This window comes from Cydia pomonella, unplaced genomic scaffold (genome assembly GCF_033807575.1).
Source record: "Cydia pomonella isolate Wapato2018A unplaced genomic scaffold, ilCydPomo1 PGA_scaffold_183, whole genome shotgun sequence".
NCBI lineage: Eukaryota > Metazoa > Arthropoda > Insecta > Lepidoptera > Tortricidae > Cydia > Cydia pomonella.
The window spans coordinates 425641-451728 of NW_026907824.1; the positions used below are offsets into that span (position 1 = coordinate 425641).

Genomic DNA, 26088 nt, shown 5'->3' on the forward strand with positions numbered 1-26088 from the left:
TAACCGAATATAGAACCTTCTCCTTTTATGAAATTGAAGTCGGGTAAAAAAGAAGAACCGCCTAACCAAAAGAAAATACAGAATTTATCGCCCATATAATTATCCTCTTATTCATGAAACTTAGTAAACCTCTGATACATTTTAATAAACTAGTAGTTCGCATGCATCCGGAGAGGTGGGCTAGCATAGCCACCAAGTGGATGCCGGTAGAGGGACGTGGACGGGGCAGGCCCAGGCGGAGATGGCGGGATGACCTGGGCAGCTTCCTGAACAACTAGCTGGAGGAAACACCACATCGGGAATCATGGAAATCAAGGGGAGAGGCCTTTGCCCAGCAGTGGGACACTAAAACAGGCTATTACAAAATAAAAAAAGTAGTTCGTTAGTGTAAACTATTGAGTATTAAGTATATTATTTGTTAATGACGCTGTTGTCTCTTTATTTAATAAGTAGTTTGTTATGTATGTATGGCATGGTGTTCTATGTATGCTTAATGTCGGGGATAGTGCAATACCGCGTAACTAACAAATGCAGTAAGGTCCAATTACCTTGTACATTGTTTGAATTTCGAACTCTTACGATTTTGCTAGTTGCGCGGTATTGCACTACCCCGACGTTATGGGTAGACCTATTTACGAGTAAGTATGTTTATTTATATTAATGTCTTGTATTGTTTCGTTATATTCAATTCGACTTTTCATTATTTTTTTGTTTTTTCCTTGCGCCACGTACCGTACATTCTATTTTTATTGTCTGCGACACCCAAAGGTTGTCTGGAAGAAATCGCTCTTAAGCGATAAGACCGCCTGTTGTTACCTCTATCACATTGTTTTTGTTTGTTTCTGTACATTTATTTAAACCAAAGAGTAAAGTAAGTATATTTGTAATCTATGTAAGGTGTACAATTAAGATAATTGTATTGTATCGATATCCGCGTTCCCGGGCACGCACGCCCATCTCGCTCACACTTACGCTCAGTGAGAGTGAGAGGAGAACCCGAACTTACAGGACACTTATAATTTTCCAGGATATCTACAGGATCCCATCATCAGATTTTGTGATGTAATGACAATGGGACCAACTGTAAAGTCCTGGAACAAAACGGCTTTTTTTTTAGTAATATCTATGAAAAATAACTAATAATTCACAGTCCGCTGGCCTTTAACTCATTGGGCATGCATTGGGCTGAATAAATTAGTCGTTATCAACGGTATCGGGACTCCCGGCTACAACGAGTGGGTGCTATCGCGCCTCCCGCGCCGCAGCGCCAACAATCGATCTTACTCACTCATCCAACCAAGTGCTCATTTGATTTAAATATTAATCAAACCAAGATTAAAATGTAAACAACCTTAAAAGTTTTCTAATTTCATAGAGAAATTTCCCAATCTTCTATTGTCCATGGATCACGCTATGACGGTTACGTTTAAATCTTGACAAAACAACAAAGTGTTTCACTTGGAATAAATAAATACATAAGTGCGTAATAAATTCTACAAAATGAGAACTATTAGTGTACAGCAACCTATAAATTTAAAAGTGGTGAAAATCGAATTGGACTTCACACCCTTTGATACGGAGCCACAAAAAAAGGAGAAACCGAAGAAAATAATTGTACCCAAGATCAATTACGGCAGAAGACCTTCTGTGGTGCCACCTCCTCCTATCACAAATTATGTGCAACAGGTAAAAATGTACTGTAAAATTCCTTAACTTTGCCGACCATACCAAACATTGCTTGGTTCGAAAACAAGTCTTGATGTTTAGCAAGCTTACGGTTACGTACGGTAATATACAGAACTAACTACTGTTAAAGCTTAAGCTGGCCATACACATTCGGGAATGCCTGCGCAGTTTTGTCAACTGCACAGATAACAAGGAGCGTGTGTGGCATTCAACTGTGCAGTTTTCTAACCAAGTTTACCTGTGCAGTTGAACTGTACAGGCAATATTGTGTGCATGGCCAGCTTTAGAGGTCACAGAAATATTCAACACTGTCAATAAAAATAGTTTTCGTATAGGTATACCTAAATTAATATATGTGGACAAACTTATACATAACGCTCCTACCTATTACTTTATAATAAAGAATAACCTATAATTTCGTCGATTATGTTATTTATATCGATTGATCGTCGTTATAATAATCTAGATTTTACTGTGCATAAATATAATAATCTTAATCCTAAAACATTAATGAGATACTAAATCCTAATATGCACTTATTATTTCAAACCTGCACCTAAATTAACTCAACGACGACATTATTTTTGTGTACAATTTAATGATAATAAAGAGCTTCAACCTTAATTTAACGAGCTAATAAGGAGAATGGCTGAGAGTTTCGTATTTTACGGCCAACTAGGGGTTATTTTGCAGGGAGCGGATTCAGATTTTTTAAACAATATTATTTTAAATATTATTGTGTACTCCTCTAGAACCAATATTATATAGGAGCGAATAAAATGTCATGTAAATTTAAATATCCGGAGGGAGATTCTGGACCATTTCCAAGCGAAAATTAGACAGGGTCTCAGCATAGCTAAGTCTCCGTCGCGTCGGCCCTGGATGCTTAGCCAACGTGCCAATCGTTATCACCCTTCCATATTAGTGCGACAGTGACAGTTGCGTTTCGTTCGCTACGGAGCGTTAACGATTGGCACGTTAGCTACGCACCCTGAGATCGTTCATTGCTGTCGCACTAGACACGCAAAGCCTTATAGTTTACAACTTTGATTTTATCTTATTACTCTTATAGCATCATTGGCTAGTCTGTGACTGTATTAACCTTTGTATAACAAATACTGCGGCAAAATTTATCGGCGCTGAGCAGATACTAAATAAAAATAAAACTGAAATATATATGTCGTCCAGTGTAGTGATGGGCAGCTTGTAAATTTCCAATCCAAAGTGAAACTTACATTTATATTTCATGTAAGTTTCTGTAAGTTTCAAATGAAAAAAATGACTTATATTTCTTAGATTTGTTCGTAGTTTCCGAGTTTTTAGCGAATAGACGCGGCGGGACGACTTTGCTATATAATATGTTAAGATATAAAATTCGTTAAAGTTCTGCCTGCTTTTTTGTCTCAAACTGTACACAATTTTTTTAAATCGGAATTAACAGCATGTACCTATGCCAAATAGAATGAAACGTAAAGCGGAGAATGATCAATAAAAACATTACGAATATTATGGTTTACGAGTTATCATGTAGTTATTTATATATTTTTAATATACACATACCTGAAAAGTTAAAAATAAATAAAAAGAAAGTAAAAAGGGCGAACTCCCATCCATGGTACATATAACAACCGGGTATGATTACCCTTTAGCCACGCGGCTACTGTCACATAATCTCCAATTTTCCAATCACAATACGTTCTACTGACGTCAGAAAAGTAACGGGAAAGTTACATGAAATCTAAGTGAAATTTATTCGGTAACATTGTGTAATTTTCAACTATGTAATTTTCTTTTTTTCTTAACATTTCTGTCAAATGTTATTTTCAACAGTAGAAATTGGTACTTATGTCACCGTTAAAGAAATATATTAAATGTTTCAGATATTGCTTATCGCTAGTCCAGTGACGATTAAAACTTACGAAGTACTCTAACTAACATATCACTTTGATGTTTTTGCTTTGGGTTCCATGTTTTTATTGCGGTTTAGCCTTTGATAAGCTCACATTCACAGTAAGTTTGGACCTAGCCTGGTATATTGTACGGTCACCAGTTTGACCTGAAAAAACTCCGACTATAGGTATATATTGTTCAGGTGTTAATAGAACGTTAAACTTCTATCTTTTCAGAAGCGGGACGTAAGAGAGTTGGTTCAAGATCTGTTGGATGACTTGTATGCGGACCAGCGGGACTGGGGTACCAGCAGTGCCTTCGACTACTGCCATGCGTAAGTCACAATATGTAGAATTTAGAAATACTCATAGTGTTGTGATCCTGCCGGTGGGTAGGGTTCCCAGAACTCGACGAGGGTGCGGAGTGTTAGGGTCGCCAACGCGCATGTTACACATCTATACAAAAAATACGTCATTCTCATGAACTAAGAAATAACAAAAGATATGGAGTTAGTTGTTTTCAGCTTTTTTTTTGACGATATTAATGTCTGTTCAGAATCGAACATAAAGTTGTGGTTTAGGATTTGAGCGAGACTACCCTAGTCTTACTTACCAGTTTTGATCATATAACCATATAAACTAATAGGAGGTAATTTATAATTGACACTTTCGTAAGTCACATTAATATTTTAAGTCATTCTCCGGTTTTAATTCGGTTTATTCTCAGACGCTACGCGGGAAGCCAAGTTGACATCGACAAACATCAAGCGAAATGAAAAAACCGGCCAAGTGCGAGTCGAACTCGCGCACGATGGGTTCCGGACCATTATTTATAAAAAATGGAAAAAAAATATGTTTGTTGTATGGGAGCCCCCCTTAAATATTTATTTTATTCTGTTTTTAGTATTTGTTGTTATAGCGGCAACAGTAATACATAATATGTAGAAATGGCTAACTATCACGATTCATGAGATACAGCCTGGTGACCGACGGACGGACGGACGGACATCGAAGTCTCAGTATAGGGTCCCGTTTGACCCTTTGGGTACGGAACCCTATAAATATTGTATGCAAACCTTTTACTCTGCGTCTAATAATTTATTTGTAAATTATTCATTGTTCTGAGGGCATTCCATAAAAGCGCAATCGAATTCTGCGAAGCATAAGTAACCACTTAGGATATTTCACTCTGAACATGCCGCTTCTGATGTGAGGAAACAACATCAATATAATATTGTTTGAAGAAATATTTTGGGGATGTATTGTGAAGGCGCTATAGGCTTGGTAAATATAACGAAACCCTAAAAACAGAATAAATCCGAAACCGATAAAAAAGCTTATTTATCGATGGAAGCGTGGGCGAAGAAAAAACATTTCTTTAATGGTTATGTTTTGTATACGAGAACGAGGCAATATTTCGTCAATTAGTTACCTTAAAATGACACAAAAGTAATGATTATCCAATTACCCAATTTATTAGTTATAGTATCACTCTAAATAAGTTCTTTTGATAAAAAAATAAGTGCATTGAAAAGCTGAATAATTTCTAATCCTGTGTACTAGCTGTTAGTGTCCTAAAAATAACAACCTAAAGTCAGGTTCTGGTTATCCACAATGCCTTACGTACTTATAGGTAATTCAACGGCAGCAAAAATAGTTTGAGTAAGTAAGCTAAGCAGAATTTGAAAGCTTTTACTCTGCTCCTGGTTTTTTTAGTTGTCAGACTTTTATTTATCGTTCCTTATCTGTCTGATATAACAACTAAATTTGACTTCTCCGATTCTTGCAAAGTATTTTACTAATTAACCACTATTTATTTTGGTACGACTTCTGTTAGTTTTGATTAGATATTTAACACTAAAACTTTGCTGACTGTCTTTTTTCAGTAGTTACGTGATTAAATAAAGTTTTGATTGTATTTACATAAATTGAAATGAAATTGCCACAAAAATAAATGTAAATGCCTAGACCCACCTCAGCTTAATCAAGTACTTATTGTTTACTTTAGATCAACTTCAGCCGCATCTCTAGCGTCCTCGCAGTCGATTTGCAACGACCACGACGACTCATTCGAGCGAAGTTACTTGGAAGGATTAGGTATGTGTCGATTAAAGTACCTAGAAGTTGTATAGTGAACTTTATAGAAGTTTTTAAGTACTTAGCAATAGCAAAAATGACAAATCTTTGCGCTTCACAACTTTATTATACATTCTGCAGCATAAATCGTTCATTGATAAAAGGTTTAAGCCGACTTTGTTTTAATAAAATACAGATGGGGAAGATCTCCAAAAGCAGGCCATCGAATGGGAGGTCAGGCTGCGAGTGGCTGGTGAACGACTGGCGCGGTGTGTGCGAGTGCGAGACCGGCTTCGACGACAACAGAAGAGGTTGTGCGCTGCCTTCACCGTGCTGCTGCGACATATCAGTAATTATTTATGCTAAACTTTTGTTTACGTTATTGAATAAGGGCTACAGTAATAGATAATAGAGAGGTTAGATCAGGTTGCGACTGTTACAAGTTTGAGTGCCGCCTTCATTTTGCTACTGCGGCATATGAGTAACTATACCAGACTTGTGTTTATATTATTAAATGTGGACTGTAGACGGAATGAAACAGAAATTATTTAAGTCATGCAACGCTGGTACACACTCCTGAATATGTACAGCGAGCTATAAAATTGCAAAGACACATTATGACTGGATTCATAAAGTGGTCATGCCACGTTGCGGCTGGGTGTACATTAAGTATCTACCAGAGCTGGACAAATTGCAGAATGCCTCGCGAATAATCGATACTTCATGCAATTATGTCGTTACCGTACAAGCTATTGTACTCGTACTTTAATCACATGTAGAGCTAGCAAACAGGTCCTTCTATCCAATCCAAATGATCAAAATGAAACAATTTTATTTATGAGGCAAAAGTTACAACTACAAATTCATTCATGAAGACTTAAAATAGCATTACGCACTTCTAAACTGACTAAGATCGGCGCCTCACGTCTAACACAGCTTGACACTGACGTACACAGGCAGTTTGCGAAATCGATACACAACACACACAAGCACGCTGCTTCAAGTCTCCAGGGCGCATGCCCGTGGCAGGTACCACGAAGCTCCGCTTTCATATCCTTGTCATGCAAACAGGCTACTAAAGTGCATTCAAGTCCTGCGATATGACGATTTTAGGTGTTACCGTGGTACAGGGCCAGCGGTCCCGTCGCTTTATTTCGCGACTTTCCCAGTAAACATCGCATCAGCTGGTCGAATACGCAGTCTCAAATGCTGCCGAGATATGGGGGATAATTTACAATTCCCATCCCGGTTGTTAGTGGTGAATATTGGGAATATCAGGAGTGGTGTGTCGGGGTTGAGGATGGTCGCGTCCGCAGTGACACTGCAGTGGGTCGCTGACTTGGTGGTTGTGTAGTGATATGCGTGTGTTGTCCAATGTGTTCCTTGGCCAGGACAGATGAGTGCCATCCTCAACTCTCTCCGAAACTTAGCTGCCTCTTCGCGGGCAGGCGCAGGTACTTTTAAATTGAATTAATTATAGGGAGTTGACCTTTTCCTTTGAAGCCTTTAAAGTTTTTTTCGAGGCTTACCTTATTATCGTGATCTTTGATACTCACTCACAGACTGATAATGGAGCCTTTGACTAATTATAGCAAAACTGCTCAGAAATAATATCAATTAACTTTATAAACAAAGTGAATAAAATCGTTTTGAGGTTATTTATGCCAGGTCTGTATTATTTATTATACTTTTCCATAAGTCATGACATGCTGGGTAACCTCTACATTAGGTAACTACTTAAAAGTTATTCATGTGAAATACAAATATCTTACAGAAACTGTAATGTGAAAGCACAATGAAAATAAAATTCTTGGTAAAATAAAATTACCCAGCTTCTTTCCCGATGTGCCTAATTAAAACTTGCTTCTCGAAGTCAGGCAGTAGAATGGTACTTAACAAAGAAAGGTTCTCGACTCATGTCTTATTAAAATATCTGGATTTTTAAGGTTCCGTACCTAAGGGGTAAAACGAGACCTTATTACTAAGACTCCGCTGTCCGTCCGTCTGTCCGTCTGTCACCAGGCTATATCTCATGAACCGTGATAGTTAGACGGTTGAAATTGTCACAGATGATGTATTTCTGTTGCCACTACTGCAACTAACGTGATTTTTTGCCGGTTTTATAGATGACGGTACGGAAATATACATTGATGCATAATCTTAACCTCCTCAGACCCAGATGCACTGATGGTTTTGTTTTTGAATTTGAAACTCTTATTTATTCATTCAATGAAAATTCAAAATAAGTAGGTAGGAAAAGGTTGTCTGGAAGAGATCGCTTCTTAGCGATAATACCGCCTGTTGTTACACTTGTTACCTAGCGTTGAATTTAACTGTATTTCTTGTCTGTGTATTTTATATTGTATGGTGCACAATAAAAATGTTTAATATATTTACTTAATCATTTGTGGAATATATGTACAAAAAATTGTACGCAAGGTGTCAGGAGGTAAATTTTTGTAGACAAGTATTTTCATCTTCCTCAGAATCGGTCATATTTTCAATCCAGACAATAAGAACGACGCGCCAGAAGTTGAATTTTATACAAACGTGTGGATTTTTTAATTGCCAATGTATTTTCTATTTATGAAAATTAATTAAGCGATACCGCCAGACAGCGGACAAAAACAACAGGAACGTCATTCAACTTGTAGACACAACCTCCCCGAAATAATAAGGTAGTAACTGTGCATATATCTGAAGAGTATAGTATATTCTGTCCTGTAAAAGCTAGACTAGACGTAATGGCCTGCTTTGAGTCAGCCTAATAGGCTGTTTGCATTAATTTTGACGCTGTCGATGGTGTCCTGTTTATGTTTTTGGCATCGTTGTCTCATAACAGGACTACTATATTTTTCTAACTATAAATATGTAAAACTAGAGGTAATTAGCAATATATTCTAAACTCAGAAATACCTATCTCCTAAAAACTATCACAGCAGAAAGTGCCATAAGGATAGAAAGAACTTAATTTGACGACCGGTCTGGCCTAGTGAGTGGGTCGTGAGTGTCGTGACTCTGCCTATGAAGCCGATGGTCCCGGGTTCGAATCCTGGTAAGGGCATTTATTCGTGTGATGAGCATGGATATTTGTTCCTGAGTCATGGGTGTTTTCTACATATTTAAGTATTTATAAATATGTATATTATATATATATATATATATATATATATATATATATATATATATATCGTTGTCTAAGTACCCGCAACACAAGCCTTATTGAGCTTACTATGGGACTTCAGTCAATTTGTGTTATTATTTAAAAAAATGAGACGAATACCTACCCCATATACTGATTATTTCAATAATTCCGAATAATGTCAAAAGAAAATGTATTCATTGCAAGACTGCAACATTGCTCATATTTTGTGAAATACGTAGTAAATAAATAAAAACATCGCTCTGATTAATCTCGAGCCTCATGAATTTGAAACGTGCCGTTGCATTATGCATCGCTGTCGTGCATTAAAATAATATAAATTTACTCTACCATACGAAATACGATAATAGTATAAATCATAACAAAACAAGAACTAATTCCAATCGTTGCAATTAGAATGGATAGATATACAATTCAAACTTCAGCCAAGTCAAGTGCTTCTTGTCAGCCAGCACAATGGCACAAAAAATGTAGATACCTATTCTAAAATACGTCCCTGGCTAAAGAACGCGGCAATGAAACCCATGCGACTGTACCCTCTCTACCAGTAGGTGTAAGGTGGTGTAGGATAGACGCCGTACCCCAAACAGCAAACTTGCCGTGACTTTAAAGTCAGTCAAATAATGTAAGACCTAAGCAGTATTATTATTACGCTTAGTAATGTAATTGTAATTAGGATTGTGCCATAAAAGAGCATTATCTTTCTCACGATGTTTTCCTCCACCGAGAAGCGACTGGTAAGACAAAAACTCAGAGCAGAGCAGGGGTTTGAACTCGCGACCTCCGAATTGCAAGTCGCACGCTCTTACCACTAAGCCACCACTGCTCCGTACAAGGGCAAACGTTATAAACAGTTGACAGTCCGGCCAACAAGCTAATAATAGTAAATCTGAGCCTGTCATCTGTTATATTTTATTTATTAACCGACTTCAATTTCATTGAAGGATTCGCTTGTGGCAATTGGCGAAAAACGGAAATATTAAGGGTTTGATGAAAAAAAAATTTTTTTTTAATTTTATGACGTATTAAAAAAACTACTTATTAGATCTCGTTCAAACCAATTTTCGGTAAAAGTTTGCACGGTAATATTACCATCTAGTAAGTACTAAGTAGGGGGGGGGGGGGGTGTGACACACATTTTACCACTTTGGAAGTGTCTCTCGCGCAAACTATTCAGTTTAGAAAAAATGATATTAGAAACCTCAATATCCTTTTTGAAGACCTACCCATAGATACCGCACACATATGGGTTTGATGAAAAAAGATTTTTGAGTTTCAGTTCTAAGTATGGAGAACCCCCAAATATTATTGTTTTTTTTTCTATTTTTGTGTAAAAATCTTAATGCGGTTCATAGAATACATTTACTTACCAAGTTTGAACAGTATAGCTCTTATAGTTTCGGAAAAAAGTGGCTGTGGCATAAACGGACAGACAGACGGACATGACGAGTCTATAAGGGTTCCGTTTTTTGCCATTTGGCTACGGAACCCTAAAAATGGAGAAATAAAAACTTTTTACAAAAAAAAGTAAACCGACTTCTAAAATTATAAAATAAAATATTATCCTTTTATAAATCCGACTTCAAACATATCAGTTGGTAAAGCATATACTTAAAAATGGATAGTATTATATTTTATCCTTTTTGAAGTATTTGCTTTACGAAGTATGTATTGCAATAGTTATGATATAAATGGCATTTGCAGTGTGTATAATTTATTGAAATTTAGTCTTGCTCAGAAATATTTGGACACCTTGGCTGCTTCGAAATATCTGATGGCGACTGTACGTCTAAGCCGAAACGAATGGACATAGAAGTTTTGCTGGCCGGCTTAAACAAACACCGTACAAATGCGGTGACGCCACACTTAAGTAACCATCACTTCTAGATTGTCCTCTTACTGTCAGTAAACTTTAGCACAACTGCATGACAGCTGTATAAGTATGTACAGCCACACACAGCTGGGTCATTTTGTCAACCGTGTCTCCTGAGGACATACCGCCGTGCCGTGGGACTTAGTGAATTTGTGTAATAATGTCACCCATATTTCGGCAATATTTAATTTAATATACCGACAGTTAAGGGCCTGATTGAACACTTGACATAAATTTAATCCTTTTACTCTAGTCCATATCTGCACATAAGCTGTTTACGAAGTTTTATTTAGTTTTATTTATTCGTCCCATTGTCTGTAAATTTTTAACCGACTTCAAGATTTCAAAAGGAGGAGTTTATCAATTCGGTTGTATGTTTTTTAGGGTTCCGTAGCCAAATGGCAAAAAACGGAACCCTTATAGATTCGTCATGTCCGTCTGTCTGTCCGATTCTGTCACAGCCACTTTTTTCCGAAACTATAAAAGCTATACTGTTCAAACTTGGTAAGTAGATGTATTCTATGAACCGCATTGTGATGTTCACACAAAAATAGGAAAAAAAACAATAAATTTTGGGGGTTCCCCATACTTAGAACTGAAACTCAAAAAATCTTTTTTCATCAAACTCATACGTGTGGGGTATTTATGGATAGGTCTTTAAAAATGATATTGAGGTTTCTAATATCATTTTTTTCTAAACTGAAAAGTTTGCGCGAGAGACACTTCCAAAGTGGTAAAAAGTGTGTCCCCCCCCCCCGTAACTTCTAAAATAACAGAATGAAAAATCTAAAAAAAATATATGATATACATTGCCATGCAAACTTCCACCGAAAATTGGTTCGAACGAGATCTAGTAAGTAGTTTTTTTTAAATACGTCATAAAAATTTAAAAAAAAAATTTTTTTCATCAAACCCATACGTGTGGGGTATCTATGGATAGGTCTTCAAAAATGATATTTAGGTTTCTAATATCATTTTTTTCTAAACTGAATAGTTTGCGCGAGAGACACTTCCAAAGTGAAAAAATGTGTGTCCCCCCCCCTGTAACTTCTAAAATAACAGAATGAAAAATCTAAAAAAAATATATGATATACATTGCCATGCAAACTTCCACCGAAAATTGGTTCGAACGAGATCTAGTAAGTAGTTTTTTTTTAATACGTCATAAAAATTTAAAAAAAAATTTTTTTTCATCAAACCCATACGTGTGGGGTATCTATGGATAGGTCTTCAAAAATGATATTTAGGTTTCTAATATCATTTTTTTCTAAACTGAATAGTTTGCGCGAGAGACACTTCCAAAGTGAAAAAATGTGTGTCCCCCCCCCCCTGTAACTTCTAAAATAACAGAATGAAAAATCTAAAAAAAATATATGATATACATTACCATGCAAACTTCCACCGAAAATTGGTTTGAACGAGATCTAGTGAATAGTTTTTTTTTAATACGTCAATAAATTAAAAAAAAAAAATTTTCATCAAACCCATACGTGTGGGGTATCTATGGATAGGTCTTCAAAAATGATATTTAAGTTCCTAACATCATTTTTTTCTAAACTGAATAGTTTGCGCGAGAGACAGTTCCAAAGTGGTAAAATGTGTGTCCAAAGTGGTAAAATGTTGAACAAGATCTAGCAAGTAGATTTTTTTTTAATACGTCTTAAATGGTACGGAACCCTTCATGCGCGAGTCCGACTCGCACTTGGCCGCTTTTTTATTATTTTTGTTTAATGTTTGTTACTCCATTACTCCGTCATTTCTGAACCGATTTTGAAAATTATTTTTTTGTTTGAATTTATATATATACAGATTGGTCCCGTTTTTGTCAAAACTCAGTTCTGATGATGGGATCCACGAGGAATCGAGGGAACTCTTCAAATGTGAAAGGCATACATATAGTGAAATTTGTATTTTCTTTAACAAATCAAGCATTTACATTTAAAAGTGACATTTGATGAAGTGGAACTGCTGATGATGATCAGATTGGGACTCTTCAACGACGCATAGTACACGTTTGGCGATTTGTCCTCTTCGCTGTTTGTTAAGCAAATTAGATTTTCAAGACAAATTTTTGTCAAGTTCAAGTTCTGACGATGGGGTCCATGAGGAATCGAGGGAACTCCTCAAATGTTAAAGGCATATATATAGTGATATTAGTGATCTTAGTATTTTCATCAACAAATCAAGTATTTACATTTGTAAAAGTGACATTTGATGAAGTGGAACTGCTGATGATGAACAGAACGGAACTCTTCAACGATGCATAGTTCACGTTTTGCAATTTGTTCTCTTTGCATTTTTGTCAAGCAGTTAGGTTTTTAAGGCACATTTTTATATTTATATCTATTTAGTTTTTTTTAATAATTATCTGGTGCTTTATTTCATGCATGGTGTGAAATAATTTATCTTAAATACAGCCGAATACCCTATTGCGGGTATCTTACCAATCAACCATAGGGCAAATCTGAAATGTATCAAGGTGGGTGCAGTGACAAAAAAACACGTTACCTCCTTTTCTACATAATTAGGCGTAGGACGCTGACCTTTAATTTCATTGTATGAAATCCAAAATCAACAATATTCGTTCTTTCCTCGGTCTCCCTCATTGAAGTCGGTTTTTTTTTCTTAAAAATTATTAATCAAACCATGCAAGCTAAATTAATTAGACCCACTTCCCATTATTCGATAGAACTGAAACTTCACAATCTGCACATACTTATGTAAGTTGGGTGACAATGCAATTGGTACGACTGGTTTAAGTTCGAGCTGATCTATTGATGGAGACCGGAGGTGGCCAAAGGAACTCTGCAATAAAGCAATGGAAACTCATTGTGCTTGGGTTTGTTAGAATTTTCTCAATGAGTATTAGCAGGTGGAGGAAACTAGAGCGTTCGGGCTTTCTCGGCTCTGTTCGGCTCAGCATTGCTCTCGAGCAATTATTAGGGTTTGCTCTACTTGACGTCCATTTGCGCGCAACACCACAGATAAGATAATTACGTACATGAATTTTGACAACCAAAATTTTGTAGGAAGTTTCCTTTCTGTACGGGTAGTACTATTATTTATTCTGTGGTATTAGTTGACTGTTGAAAGAAAAGTACAGTTACCGATGAAAGTGAATATTGAAAATATATTTTTTGACAAATAACATATTTCTCCGTAAGAGTGACAACATTTTGCTTCAAAATTTATGTCAATCAACTCAACCATTTTTAGCCAACAGTCATCGTTTGGTCTGCCGCATCAAGCAATTGGAGTACCTACATACTTACAGTAATTTCATATTTGTACCTAATAATACGTGCAGTAGAGTTGACATTTGCATTTATTGCAGCGGGCGATACTGGCGCCCGATTCGGCTTAACGCCATCCGGCAACGAAGGCCCGGGCGAGGGCGGCTACGCGGAATGGCTGCACGCTATGCGGCTCGTCGCGCGGCTGCCCGCCGGCGTGCCGACGCATTTCCGCAAGAAGGTAACTACAAAGTAAATTTTATTGTTTATTTATTAGACAAACTTACACAAATTGATCTAGTTAAGATGTTATATGTAATACTTACGAGTAGATATACGAGTGTATGACGTTGAAAACATCCATAACTCAAGAACAAATACCCGTGATGTATATGGTAATGATGCTCAAAAGACCCTTTCGATTTCCAACTTCAGATTTCTATGCTCAAGCTCAAGTTTTTACCGTCCGACAGATACCTATTCCTACACAAAATCTGTATACAAACATAAAATCTCTTAATCAATTTCTTCTTACAATTCCTTGATAAAAAAAACGCATCTTCAATTTACCTATTCCCGAAGTACGCATTAGGTACCTTTAAAAACGGTTCGGTGATCGCATTACAGTAACAACCTATAATCCCATACTTAAATACTGTAACCTTAAATATCTCCCTCATAGAAGCTAAGAAACTCCCTCAAATTTATTACATCTCTAAATTATACCGAGACTAAAGATATTTTAGATAATGCACTTTAGATTTAATAAGATACGAGTATATTAACAAATTTGTACCTGGGCTATAACCGCAAAAATCGAAGTTCGTTTATTGCGGGCATTTTTCTCTGTCACTCTTATGTCTTAGTGAGAGTAAAATAGAAATATCCTCGCAATTTGCGAATGCCGGTTTTCGAGGTAGCCCTCCCTCGCCCTGGTTCCCCGAGATACAGGCGAAGCCTAATGCGGAGAAGAAATATGGCACCAATATTGAAACGTATGTTACCACAAATCCTGTAAAATAAGTATTTTATATCAGCGTTCATCAATTGCAACATTTTACTATAACCAAGAGTCATATTTAAAGCTACTTAAGTTTGGCGTTTCATTAATTTCTGTTGTTTTAAAAGAAATGCCGCCATACTGCCCATGACCGGAGAAAAAACACATAGTTTTAATTGGTGAATTATTGAGGTTAATTACTTAGAAAGCAATTGCTGTATATTTCATTAAACACGCGAAAACATAAAAGGACAAAACAACTTCACAAAGGACGATTCAACTTTTAACTTTGCAAAGTGGTAGAAATTGTACAGGTATCGGCGAAATATCAAAAATAAGTTTTCAATTTCTTATGATTTGGTGCCAGTACTATTCGACATAAAGTTTGCAAACTCATTATTTACTTAGGTGAGAAGTTTGATTGCTCCTATCCACTTATAATTTATTCTTCATAAACATGAAACAGATTTTTCTAGAAACGTGATGTTTCGCTTTGTATCGGCAATACTTATATTGGTAATAAATTAAGTATGTTGCTTTATTAGACCAAGGGTCTCTAGAAATTACCTCCTCCCAAATTAAGGTCGGTGCAATACCTCGAGTGAGTAGCCAATTCAAAAGTTCTTAGGTTAAACGATTCGGACTGAATGTGTTCACATATGGGTTTAATAAAACCGTGATATATTGCAGTTTCCATTTAAGGAGCTATAAAATGGATATCAGAACTGAAGTTTGTGATATGATTCTAATCCTATACTTGGCAATAAATGATACTCCAAACCGGGGTAGGGTATCGCGCAAAAATCGCTTATTTGATGTCAGCCTTAACCGTGGAATATTTCGAATTTTAAGGATTAGAAATTAGGTCAAGCGATGATTAAAAATAAATCAGCCTATCTTTTGATTCGACTTCTTCAGTTAAGAATAATTCCCGTTTCCAGTGCCTTAAACTCTCTCCAAAACAAATTATATCTAATTAGTTCAGCGGATACTTTACATTTATAATATAAGATATATATTCATATTATATGTACATTGACACTAGGTATACTTATATATTCATTCAAATGAACGTTGAGATTGTTTCTACGCAAACGCACAGATTACATTATGAGGGAGTTATTGGATTCGCATTAGGAATTTACAGATCACAAACTTTGCGCATCAGTGCCGACGCGCTGAGGATTTCGATCTTTTTAAAACTTCAGTCTTTGATTTTTGTACCTTATATACGGTACGATACCAATGTGTTATGCATATAGTGTCTTGTAATTTTCTGTAACAGATATGACAAATTGTCTAAATATTTGTGTAACACACAAAAGTAAATTTCAAAAACTTGACCACTTACTATTAGTACTCTCTATACTATGCTAAACACAAGCAAAGCCGGTGGTCTGCGGTCGCATGGCGGTCGCTAACAAAATGCACTCACTGTAAAAAAATATGGAACTTTATTGCACCAAAACAATTATTCGCACTTTTCTAACAGTAATAAAATAAGTTACCTTTTACCAAAACTCACCTGATATGCGAACTCTGAACGAAACTGGCTTCTTCTGGCTCGCGTAATTCCATTTCCAAATACAGATATAGTACTTATAGATCAAAAAGTCCTAAAAATAGGTACAATAGTAGACAAAACAAATATTTCAATGTCGCAGTAATATATAATGTTACTAAGACATTCTCAATTGAAAAAATATATTACTACTGAAAGATATCGTTCGTACAAAAATGAAGTAAGTACCAAAACACGAAAAGGTCGATAAGTGGGTAGACATCCAATCAATCATGCTCCCGATGTCGACGTTCGACATTTGTACTTAGTTGACGAAATATAATTTGCACCGATAGGTCATTAAACTTTATCTTTACGAATAAAGAGGTGTGAAGTGCTTTGCCGCACGTCCCATCCATATAATAGGAAGAACTAGTTGTCGAAACTTTTATTTGACACAAATCGTATTTACTTTGAAACTAATGTTTTTATTTTTTATAAATAAAAAGTTAGAAATTACTAGGGAAAAATAGAAATTAAAATGTAGAAAAGAATTGAAATGAAGATTGTTTAGCTCAAGTATACTTTATGCATAACCGGCTGCTTCTTCTTTTAATACCATATTTGTAAAAGAGCCATTAGCGATAACATTAATCGGTGCAAATAATATTTCTTCGACTATACCACATCTGAGGTTGGTGTTGGTACGCATACATATATTAACGTTTAGCCGTACTTTGTGCGATGTATAACCTATCTAGTTTTCGACATAATATAGGTACGTAACTCGGCTAATTAGTTAGATCTCGAAATGTTTTAGGGAACACTAGTTTTATTCGCGCTTCCAGGATTTGCGTTATAGTAAAATAGTTATGTAAATATTTTTAAAATAAAGTAAGTAATTAAAAAGCCTTTTTATTCCGTAACCACTTATAAAAACTGTTTTTAAACTAAATACTATTTTATACTAATCTAATCAACTGTCAGGATTACTTTCGTGTATAGGTCTCCTCCAAACTCTTACACCGTTCTCGGTCTTGTGCCACTGTGAGCCAGTTGCTCCACACTCTATGTCGTTTGCCCAGTGAGCGTTTTCCATTTGATCCCTTGCAAGTAGTTAATCGTTTTGTCCATTTTTCATCTGGCATTCTTTGGCATATGTAAAAATACATAAGTATCCAAAGCCACTGACGTAAATGTACTAGACAGGCTATCGAGAACAAATTGTGTCCGCAATTTTCAGCGTTTGACGTCTGTCACTAAGCTAAAGAATAAATGTAGCTAGCCAGAGGCAAAACTGTTATTGACACTTGTTCAATTTCTGCATACATACGCACTGTAAATAATCTAGATAAAATTAAGATGAAATGTATTTATTTCCTTACATGTGTATTGAAATTGTTTTACATATGTGACTCTGACGACATTAAAATTTATAAAAATAGCTATAAAACTCTTTTTATTTTTGACTCTCGTACTGTAGCAATTTTAACATATTTACTTAAATGATATACTCTTGAAATAAAAGAAAAACACTACAAAAAATTACGAGATAAAGAGTACTAAATCATTATTGTGTATATATTCTGCAAACAATAAGGTAGGTAATCATTAGTACCTACGTGTCACATCTGCAAAATGAAATCTATGCTCCAAAGAAAATGTCGTACCATCGCGAGTGTTAAAAGTGACGTTTCAAAATAATCTAAATGAGCTTAAAACAAGAGTAGAGTTTTTTCGTAGTGGATTGTTATTACGAGTATGTTGCTTTTATTATGTTTCTTGATATTATTAGAAAAAAATTACAACGCACAAAGGCATTTTTAATTTTTAATATATTTTTTTTTAATTTTCCTTCATGCGTGGCATCTCGCCAGTAGTCGGAGACGTTCGTGGACGTACTAAACGCAATGAAGTGCCGGCACTTCATTGAGGTGCGGAATGATTTTGTTAGAGATGCCGACTCTAGTCTAGACCTCAATGCCGAAAGCTTTTGGTTCTACCTACTTCTATATTTAGAACCAATGTGATGAAGTAGGTCCGATATTTGTGAAACAAATTCGTGCGTCACAAAACTTGAGGGAGGTTGTTTATTTATTAATGCGTAGATTAACGTAAGGTTTCCCGAAGTACTCGCTTGTATAATAAATGTGTTTTGCCGAAAGATTATTTCGGTCCGGGATTAAAGAACATACCTACTCACTTAATTATTGTAGTACAATACCTGCCCATCTGTTGCGGCAATAATACCTAAATATTCATATAATTACAATTTGTATGAATATTTAGGTATTATTGCCGCCTAGAGAGGTGAGATGCTATTTTTACGCATTACGCATTCATTATTATAATGGATAAAAAGGTAAAAATAAACAGTAGCAAGATTTAACATTTACAGCGTTGCATACACTAGTAATTAGACTAAGACTAAAATTAAAACTAAATTGTTTATATTTTAATTTGATTAAACAAAAAGGGTTTACGAAAATTAATTGTGAACACAACTTATGCGGATTTTATTGTTGAATGTGAGTAAGCTGCATTCAAATGTATCTAAGGACGGATTCTCGGTAACGGTTTCGTTATATAGGCGACACATTATTGTTATCGGGTTATAAAATGATGTATTGTTTTTGTAAATCTGTAGATGAAATAGGATTTTTATAGCAATTAGCAAAGGAAAGAATCATCTAGTTAGGTTTCTTATATTTATAGTCTAATGAAGTCTACTTTCTACAGCTATGGATAACCCTGGCAGACCGGCACCTGACCGCGCGGGGCATAGACTGGCCAGTAGCGGAGCGCGCGTGCTTTCGCGGCACAGCGCAGCCCGATGACACGGAGCTCGGGGCGCAGATCATCAAGGTATCTAAGTTGTGTACTAAATACTTAAGACGTTAACCGACACCTAACCAGACCACTGATCCATAGACTGGCCAGTAGTACGCATAGAATAGTAATTGTACACACAAAAATGTCTCTCCGGTTTATCTTCGAATTTTACGCTCCTCGACAAATTTCACCAAACTCAGTTGAAAGGCTTCGTACATAAACTCTTTGGCACTACGTCACATCAAATTAAGTTAGGTACACCGCAGTAAATAGAGCGATAAAAATTCTCGTAAAACAGTTTATTTGTCGAGACATGACAATTTGTCCGGAAATTGCACTAGAACGTTTACGGTTTATCAATATATTTAAATACGGCCGTGGTTACAAGGACGGTAATAATATAAAGTACAATTTGCTTTATAGGATTTGCACCGGACGGGTTGCTCGCTTTTCTGCGGAACGGAAGGACGGGAGAATCAAGCTATGCTACGCCGAGTTTTGTTGGCCTACGCAAGGTAACTATATTTTATCGTTTGTGTGGTTCTCATTTTATTGTTCTAGACCTGTTACAAACAGAGTAGTGTCTATAATTAACGTTACTTTGGTAATTCTCTTTTACAGATGGAACAAAGACGTCGGCTACTGCCAAGGTTTCAATATGTTAGCAGCTATCATTCTAGAAGTTATGGACAAATCGGAGTCCGAATCGTTAAAGGTAGGTCACTGACTTTGGTTGCAAGAAATATTGACTTCCCATAACTCTGTGTACTCTCAACAATTCAATGAGCTTTCCAATGGCTGTTGCGGCTGTTCGCGACACTCTTAATTAACTAATATTATCTTTAAAGGTCATGATATACTTGGTGGAAGCAGTTCTTCCCGAGGGTTATTTCGCAGACGACTTACGAGGCCTATCGGCTGACATGGCAGCCTTCCGAGATTTGCTGAGATTGCGCTTGCCTCGGCTCGCTAACCACATGGACCACTTGCAAAGAATATCTGACGGTATGCATATTATTGATACTACATAAGACCATTGGTATAGTAATTTTCACTGGCAATTTACTCGCATTCAGTGTTATTAAATTATTAACAATCAGCTTTAATTACTTACCAAATGTCTGGACTGGACGGCTGATTTATTCTCGCATGCCCTAGTTAAATCATAATTGTCAGTATCTTTTAGTTTGTGTCAATCAAACTAAAAGATACCTGAATGTGTAAGATCACGGCAGATGATGGATTATTGGGCAAATTTATTTGTCGCTAAATAAATTGACCTAACCAATAAAGCCTCTATGTATTAAATCTAACGTTGGACAAATTCAGGGTTTAAAATATTTGAACTCAAAAGTTGCTTTGAAATAGTGAATGACTCAACTGTATTTTTTAATACTTCCAATTGTTTCCAGGTGGAGGCGTAGAACCCCCATTGCCTGATGTATTTACAATGCAATGGTTTCTTACCCTGTATGCCACGTGGCTACCTCGAGAATCCCTTTTAAGAATATGGGACCTCATTTTACTGGATGGTAATGAAATCTTACTGCTCACTGCCCTGGCTATTTGGGATATGCTTCAAGAGTAAGTATACTAAGTATGAATTACCATTAAGGAATCATGATTATTGTTTTCTCTTCGATCTCTACTTATTTAAGGGAAGGCCCCGAGCTTCTGTGCGTTTTTTTTTATATTTTTAAACTATTCAAACGAGAGGTTTGACCCCTATGACACACAGTTCACTTTTATATGGAGTAGCTGTCACTTACTTTGTAGTTTTTTTTTAAAGTTTAGCACATATATTTATTTAGAAATATAACATTGAAGTAATTCAAATGTAAATAATAAAAACATGTATTTTCAGTTTTTTTTTTTTTTTCATTTAGTCCAACCAAAAGAGACTTTAGGGACTGACATAAGACCATCATTGGACGCGAGATATGTAGTATAGCGTAAGAATAAAAAAAAAACGTCCAGAAGCTCGGAGCTTTACCTTAAATTCGGATTACTGTAACTTGTAAAACGTAGAGATACCACAAGTTTATACCACATGATATTCAAAATTAGGAGAATTTTCGGCATTAGTTGTCAAGCGGACCCCGGGCTTTCGTGAGCCGTGGCAAATGCCGGGTTAACGCTAAGATGATAATATTTAAAATTATAAATGTAAATATTTTGGCCCTGTTACCGACTGAAACAGCCGCGATCTCATGATAAACCAACTATCTCTCCCACAGCCGCATCCTGTCAGCCCGTTCCGCGGACGAGTTCTACAGCTGCATGGGCGGCGGCGCCGGTGCCGTGTGGGAGGCCGGCGAGGCTCTGGTGGCCAGGGTGGTGGCTTTCGGCTCCGTCCCCGAGCTCCCGAGGCTGCGCAGTCTCCATAGATACAGAGTTACACCGCCCGCCCCGCCAGCTGTTCCGGTGTGTCAACCGCCTCTACATTCTGCGGTAATTCTCCTTCTTTAATGACTCTAAATACTTAAGTGACCGATTACATTCTTAAAGAACGCTTTTTACACTACGTTTCTCTGATTCTCTTATCACAAAAAAATAAATAGCCTAGCTAACTAGTTTTTACAGAAACGAATGCCTACTGACTTTCTTGCACTGTGAAATTTATAATATAGGTAGGTACGTACTTAATTATGCAGATGCAGTCGATGACGAAGAGAGGGTTGCGCCTGTTTTATTCAGAAGATGAGGGTGACTCAAGCGATGACGGGAATAGAATGGCGTTAGCAACGGTAATACTCGTTTTTATTATTCACAAAGTACAATATCCGTAATATTTCGTAATTCATCTGAATTTGAATAGGAAATTTACTTGTAAATGGTTTGTAGGTTATTCCAAAACGAGACGACCGTTTGGGTGCTGGCGATAGACTGTCTTTGGATATCGGTGCTCTTAAAAGGCAATACGCGAGGTTGAGGGAGCGGCAGCGACAAGCTCATGTCATTCTAGCAGCGGCTTGCGCCAGACATGCGGCAGGTAACAATTCGATCATACAAAACATCTAAACCTTATATTATATTTTGCTTGAAATGTTTTGGTTACGTTTTTTATTGTTTATTTACAGTTGGAGTACCGACTTCCCCAACGTCGCTTACAGTCAATAATCTTCTATTGGGAAAAAGTGCAATTGTAAGCTCACGGGGCAGAAGACTCGGCCCGCCGCCCGGCGCCGTGCCCCCCTCGCGACAAGCGCTCGCCTCGAGGGAAAAGACTTCCCCGCGAGCCCACTCTAACGACACCATTAGTTGGAACGAAGAAAAAAGTCGTAAATCGCTTAACCGGCGCAATTCTCTCAAATGGAAAGATATTAAGAAAGATAAAACTGTAGAAAAAGGTAGAAAGGCATCTATCGATTTCGATGAGGCTGGTGATGGAATCATAGTTTCGGAACGCGAAGCAGATGAAATGGTTGCTTCATTGAGATCGCGCAGCTCTAGTGAAAGTTCATCATATTCTTCACATTCAGCATCCAGTACTGACACTAGCCTGTGTGATGAAAACGAACGCGGTAGTGATTCGGAACCGGAAATACAAGACGACAATAAAGTCAAAGTCAAATCCACTTCAAAAGAACCAAAACATTCATCATCATTACTTTCAAAGGATACGGTTTTATCTCACTCGCCTACTTTAAAAGAACCAAAGCTATCTCCTAGTTGTTTTGAGAAAGATATAAAGTATATTCGATCTTCTAGTCATAAGGAATCGCAAATTTCTCCATGTACTCTTAAAAAAGACACATCGTTTCGTCTCTCACCTATAATAACGGATTCAAAACCTTCGCCATGTAAATTTACTAAAGACACAGAATACCTTCACTCACCCATTTCCAAAGAATCTAGAATTTCCCCCGTTAGTACTGCAAAAGACAAAAAAAATACCCTCTCATCCATAATAAAAGAATATAAAACTACTCCATCAATAGAACAAAATCAAATAATGACATCAGAAATGACTGTAAATGATTACCTACACTCTGCAGCAGGTGAACCATTAAGAAATTACATCGATGGTTTCGACAGCAAGCGAAGTGACAATTTGTTAGGTTGTACTGAAATGGAAAATTACAAAAGATTAAGTCCGTATAAAAGTAAATCTCCATATTCAGACCACGGTTCTGAGAAAGGGGAAGTCCTAATGAGACTGAAGTCTGAAGAATACACCAGAAGCACTGAATCAATTCGATCATCAAAGCCTCTGCCAAAGAATCTGACGGACCTCAGTCCTATCGATTTGTCTCCATGTAATTTTGAAACAGGCTTTAAATCTCCTTATACTTACGATTATGAAAGTAATTTTAAGAGACCTTCTACTTCTAAATGTGCCAGGCCACCAGATATTATTGATAGTCTGACAATGTATCCAAATTTTGTGCCTGATATAGATTTATCTGACAAAAACGTTTCTGACATCGATAGCCCGCCAAGAAGTCCCGGTGCTGAGAGTATCGTAGTGAGCGAAGATGAGCCTCCCATACCACTGAGAATTGATAAATACTTTGAGCATAGTCCTGAATTTTTTGGAGCCCGTGTTACAGATCCTAATAATTCTGAAATACCTAATCGGAGGGCTGCTAAGAGGTTATCACGGGTACCAAAGAAACCCGACTCCTTGACACTACAGAGTAACCATAATGATAAAATTCTACAGAGTGAAGTAGAACGAGCGTCATCACTGCCGCAAAGTCATAGTTTTTCAAAGAAAACCAGTATCAGCCCAGATATTCATAATCAGTACAAAATGAACACTAGTGAAATTTCATATGAAGAACATAGTAAAATACAAAATATAAAACAAGACAGCTTAGAAAAAACTTCTGAAGTTAAAACATTCTCCCCGAAAGACTATGTTCTCAGATCTGGTCGCAAAAACAGCGAAAGAGCTCTGCAAATCATTCAAGAAAATTCGAAAATACTAAGCAGAATTCTAACAAAACAAAATATGTCTGATATTACAACCAAAACACATGAAACAAAAAGTTCGGAAAACCTGGTCGATGTTATCAAACCCGCTGGCTCTGACATTAGTACCGTAGAACCCAATTTTAATGATTGCTCCTTTCTAAAGGAGTCCACGTCGGATTCTTTGATTGTTCATCGAAAAAAAAACGCTGACAGTGGAGCGAACGAAAAAAATGATTTTGTCAGGATTAGACCAATTTCCATAGATGATCCATTTTCATTAGAAATACGTGAAGGTATTGCACGTAATCCAGAATTTAGCACAATGAAATGTATTAAATCGCCTAGCAGTGAATGTTTAGGCAATAAAACTGATAATTACGGTTGGGAGAACAAAGGCTTCCTGGCGAAATGCGATTTTAAAAATCTTTTAAATAAACCAGAAAAATATGAATTCGATTACGCAAATACTATGAAGACTCCAGAACCAACAGCACGCCCTGACGTATCAAGCAACGAACCTATACGTTCCTCGATTTCCGAATGGGCTCAAAATTCCGGCCCTGGAGAGTCAAAAGCCTCTGTAACTTTACCGTCATCTTCAGAAGTAAAAGATACATCAACGTACGAACGTCGATTTATGTCTGATGACTATAACTATCCGCTTTCTACCAAATACAACGACTTTGTTTTATCTAAAGCCAGTGATATTTGTAGCAAGACGGTAGGCCAAGGTCCGAAAATTTGCGATAGTTTAATAAAGACTGACAACAGCCAAGTAAGTGAATTCGCTAACGTAGTAACTTCCTCTATTAGCTTCACCTATGAACCTTCAGCTGATGACGATTCACCTTGTGGTGCAAAAAGTAATTCGAGTGATACATTGTGTCAAATTACTTCACTGGACCAAGTATCTACTCCTATTTCACCAAAAATCTTTCCAAATAGGGAAACTCCTACAAATCCCAAAGAATACTTTGAGAAGAGTGATAAATTCAAATTGGAATCGGATGACACTTGCAGTGCAATAACGTCTCTGATCGAGACTGACACTTTGTCTTCGTTGTCCTACCCAAGGAGCCCCTCTACTGGATCATATCACCCGTTCCCCACTCGTCCAGCAATGCGGATGCCCAAAGAGCTCGGAGTTCGACTGGGCATGTATCCTAAGGATACTGTTAATTCACCCCCAAAATAATTATAGACAAAATAGTTAAATGATTAATAGTTACTATTATTAAAGAAAAATGTATTATGTCGTTCCATTGCATTTTATTGTACTGATATTTGCGAATAATTTTGTGTTTTGAATGGTTTTCTGTTTTAGATTATGTACAATTTATAAAATATGTTTGTCATGCATTGATTAGGTAAAATTAAATTTTAAGCTATTGTAGACTTAATGTTTGATTTGATAATTAATAGAGAATACATAGTTTTACGAATAATTCATTAAAATTGGATTAAAATAATCCCGACGTTTTCGGATGACATCGCGTGATGTTTTGGATCGAGCTCCTCAGACTTATGCACGTAGTTAGTTAGTACCTAGCTCCTCTGAACTTTTAAGGTCAGGAACTGATTATTTGCCGTTATAAATAAGAGCACATAACTGCACGCGCATTACAATTGATAATATAAGAATGGCTTTGCTTGTATTTACGTATAAGCGTCAGGAATCTGTTGTATATCAACATAGGTTGTAGCAGTAAGCCGTTCACCTATTTGAGCTAGAAACAAAACAAACTCGTTGCCTTGACTCTATTTTAACGTAACGTATAGTAAAATAATAATCCTTTGCAATATGAAATATTTGTATGATAATAAGATAGATAGATTACTTGTTCGAAGTCAATGGAATTTTATGGCAATTAAAATTGTTTATACCGCTATAGAGTGAGGTCGTCATTGCAGAATA

General features: G+C 36.6%; 1 protein-coding gene across 2 annotated transcripts; it reads left to right on the top strand.

The window, feature by feature from the left end:
- LOC133533598 (uncharacterized) lies at nucleotides 1-26009 on the top strand. Of its 2 annotated transcripts, XM_061872602.1 has the most exons (14): nucleotides 1-1686; nucleotides 3813-3910; nucleotides 5584-5672; nucleotides 5848-6000; nucleotides 14022-14161; nucleotides 19161-19286; nucleotides 19677-19768; nucleotides 19875-19968; nucleotides 20102-20258; nucleotides 20666-20837; nucleotides 21491-21704; nucleotides 21908-22000; nucleotides 22098-22245; nucleotides 22334-26009. In XM_061872602.1, exons 1-14 carry the CDS (start codon nucleotides 1501-1503, stop codon nucleotides 25366-25368), a joined length of 4797 nt encoding a protein of 1598 aa, XP_061728586.1. In that variant the 5' UTR covers nucleotides 1-1500; the 3' UTR covers nucleotides 25369-26009. The 2 variants fall into 2 exon arrangements, with proteins under 2 accessions (XP_061728586.1, XP_061728585.1); XM_061872601.1 differs by lacking the exons at nucleotides 1-1686; nucleotides 3813-3910; nucleotides 5584-5672; nucleotides 5848-6000 and adding an exon at nucleotides 6672-7105.
- Nucleotides 26010-26088: the final 79 nt, after the last annotated feature.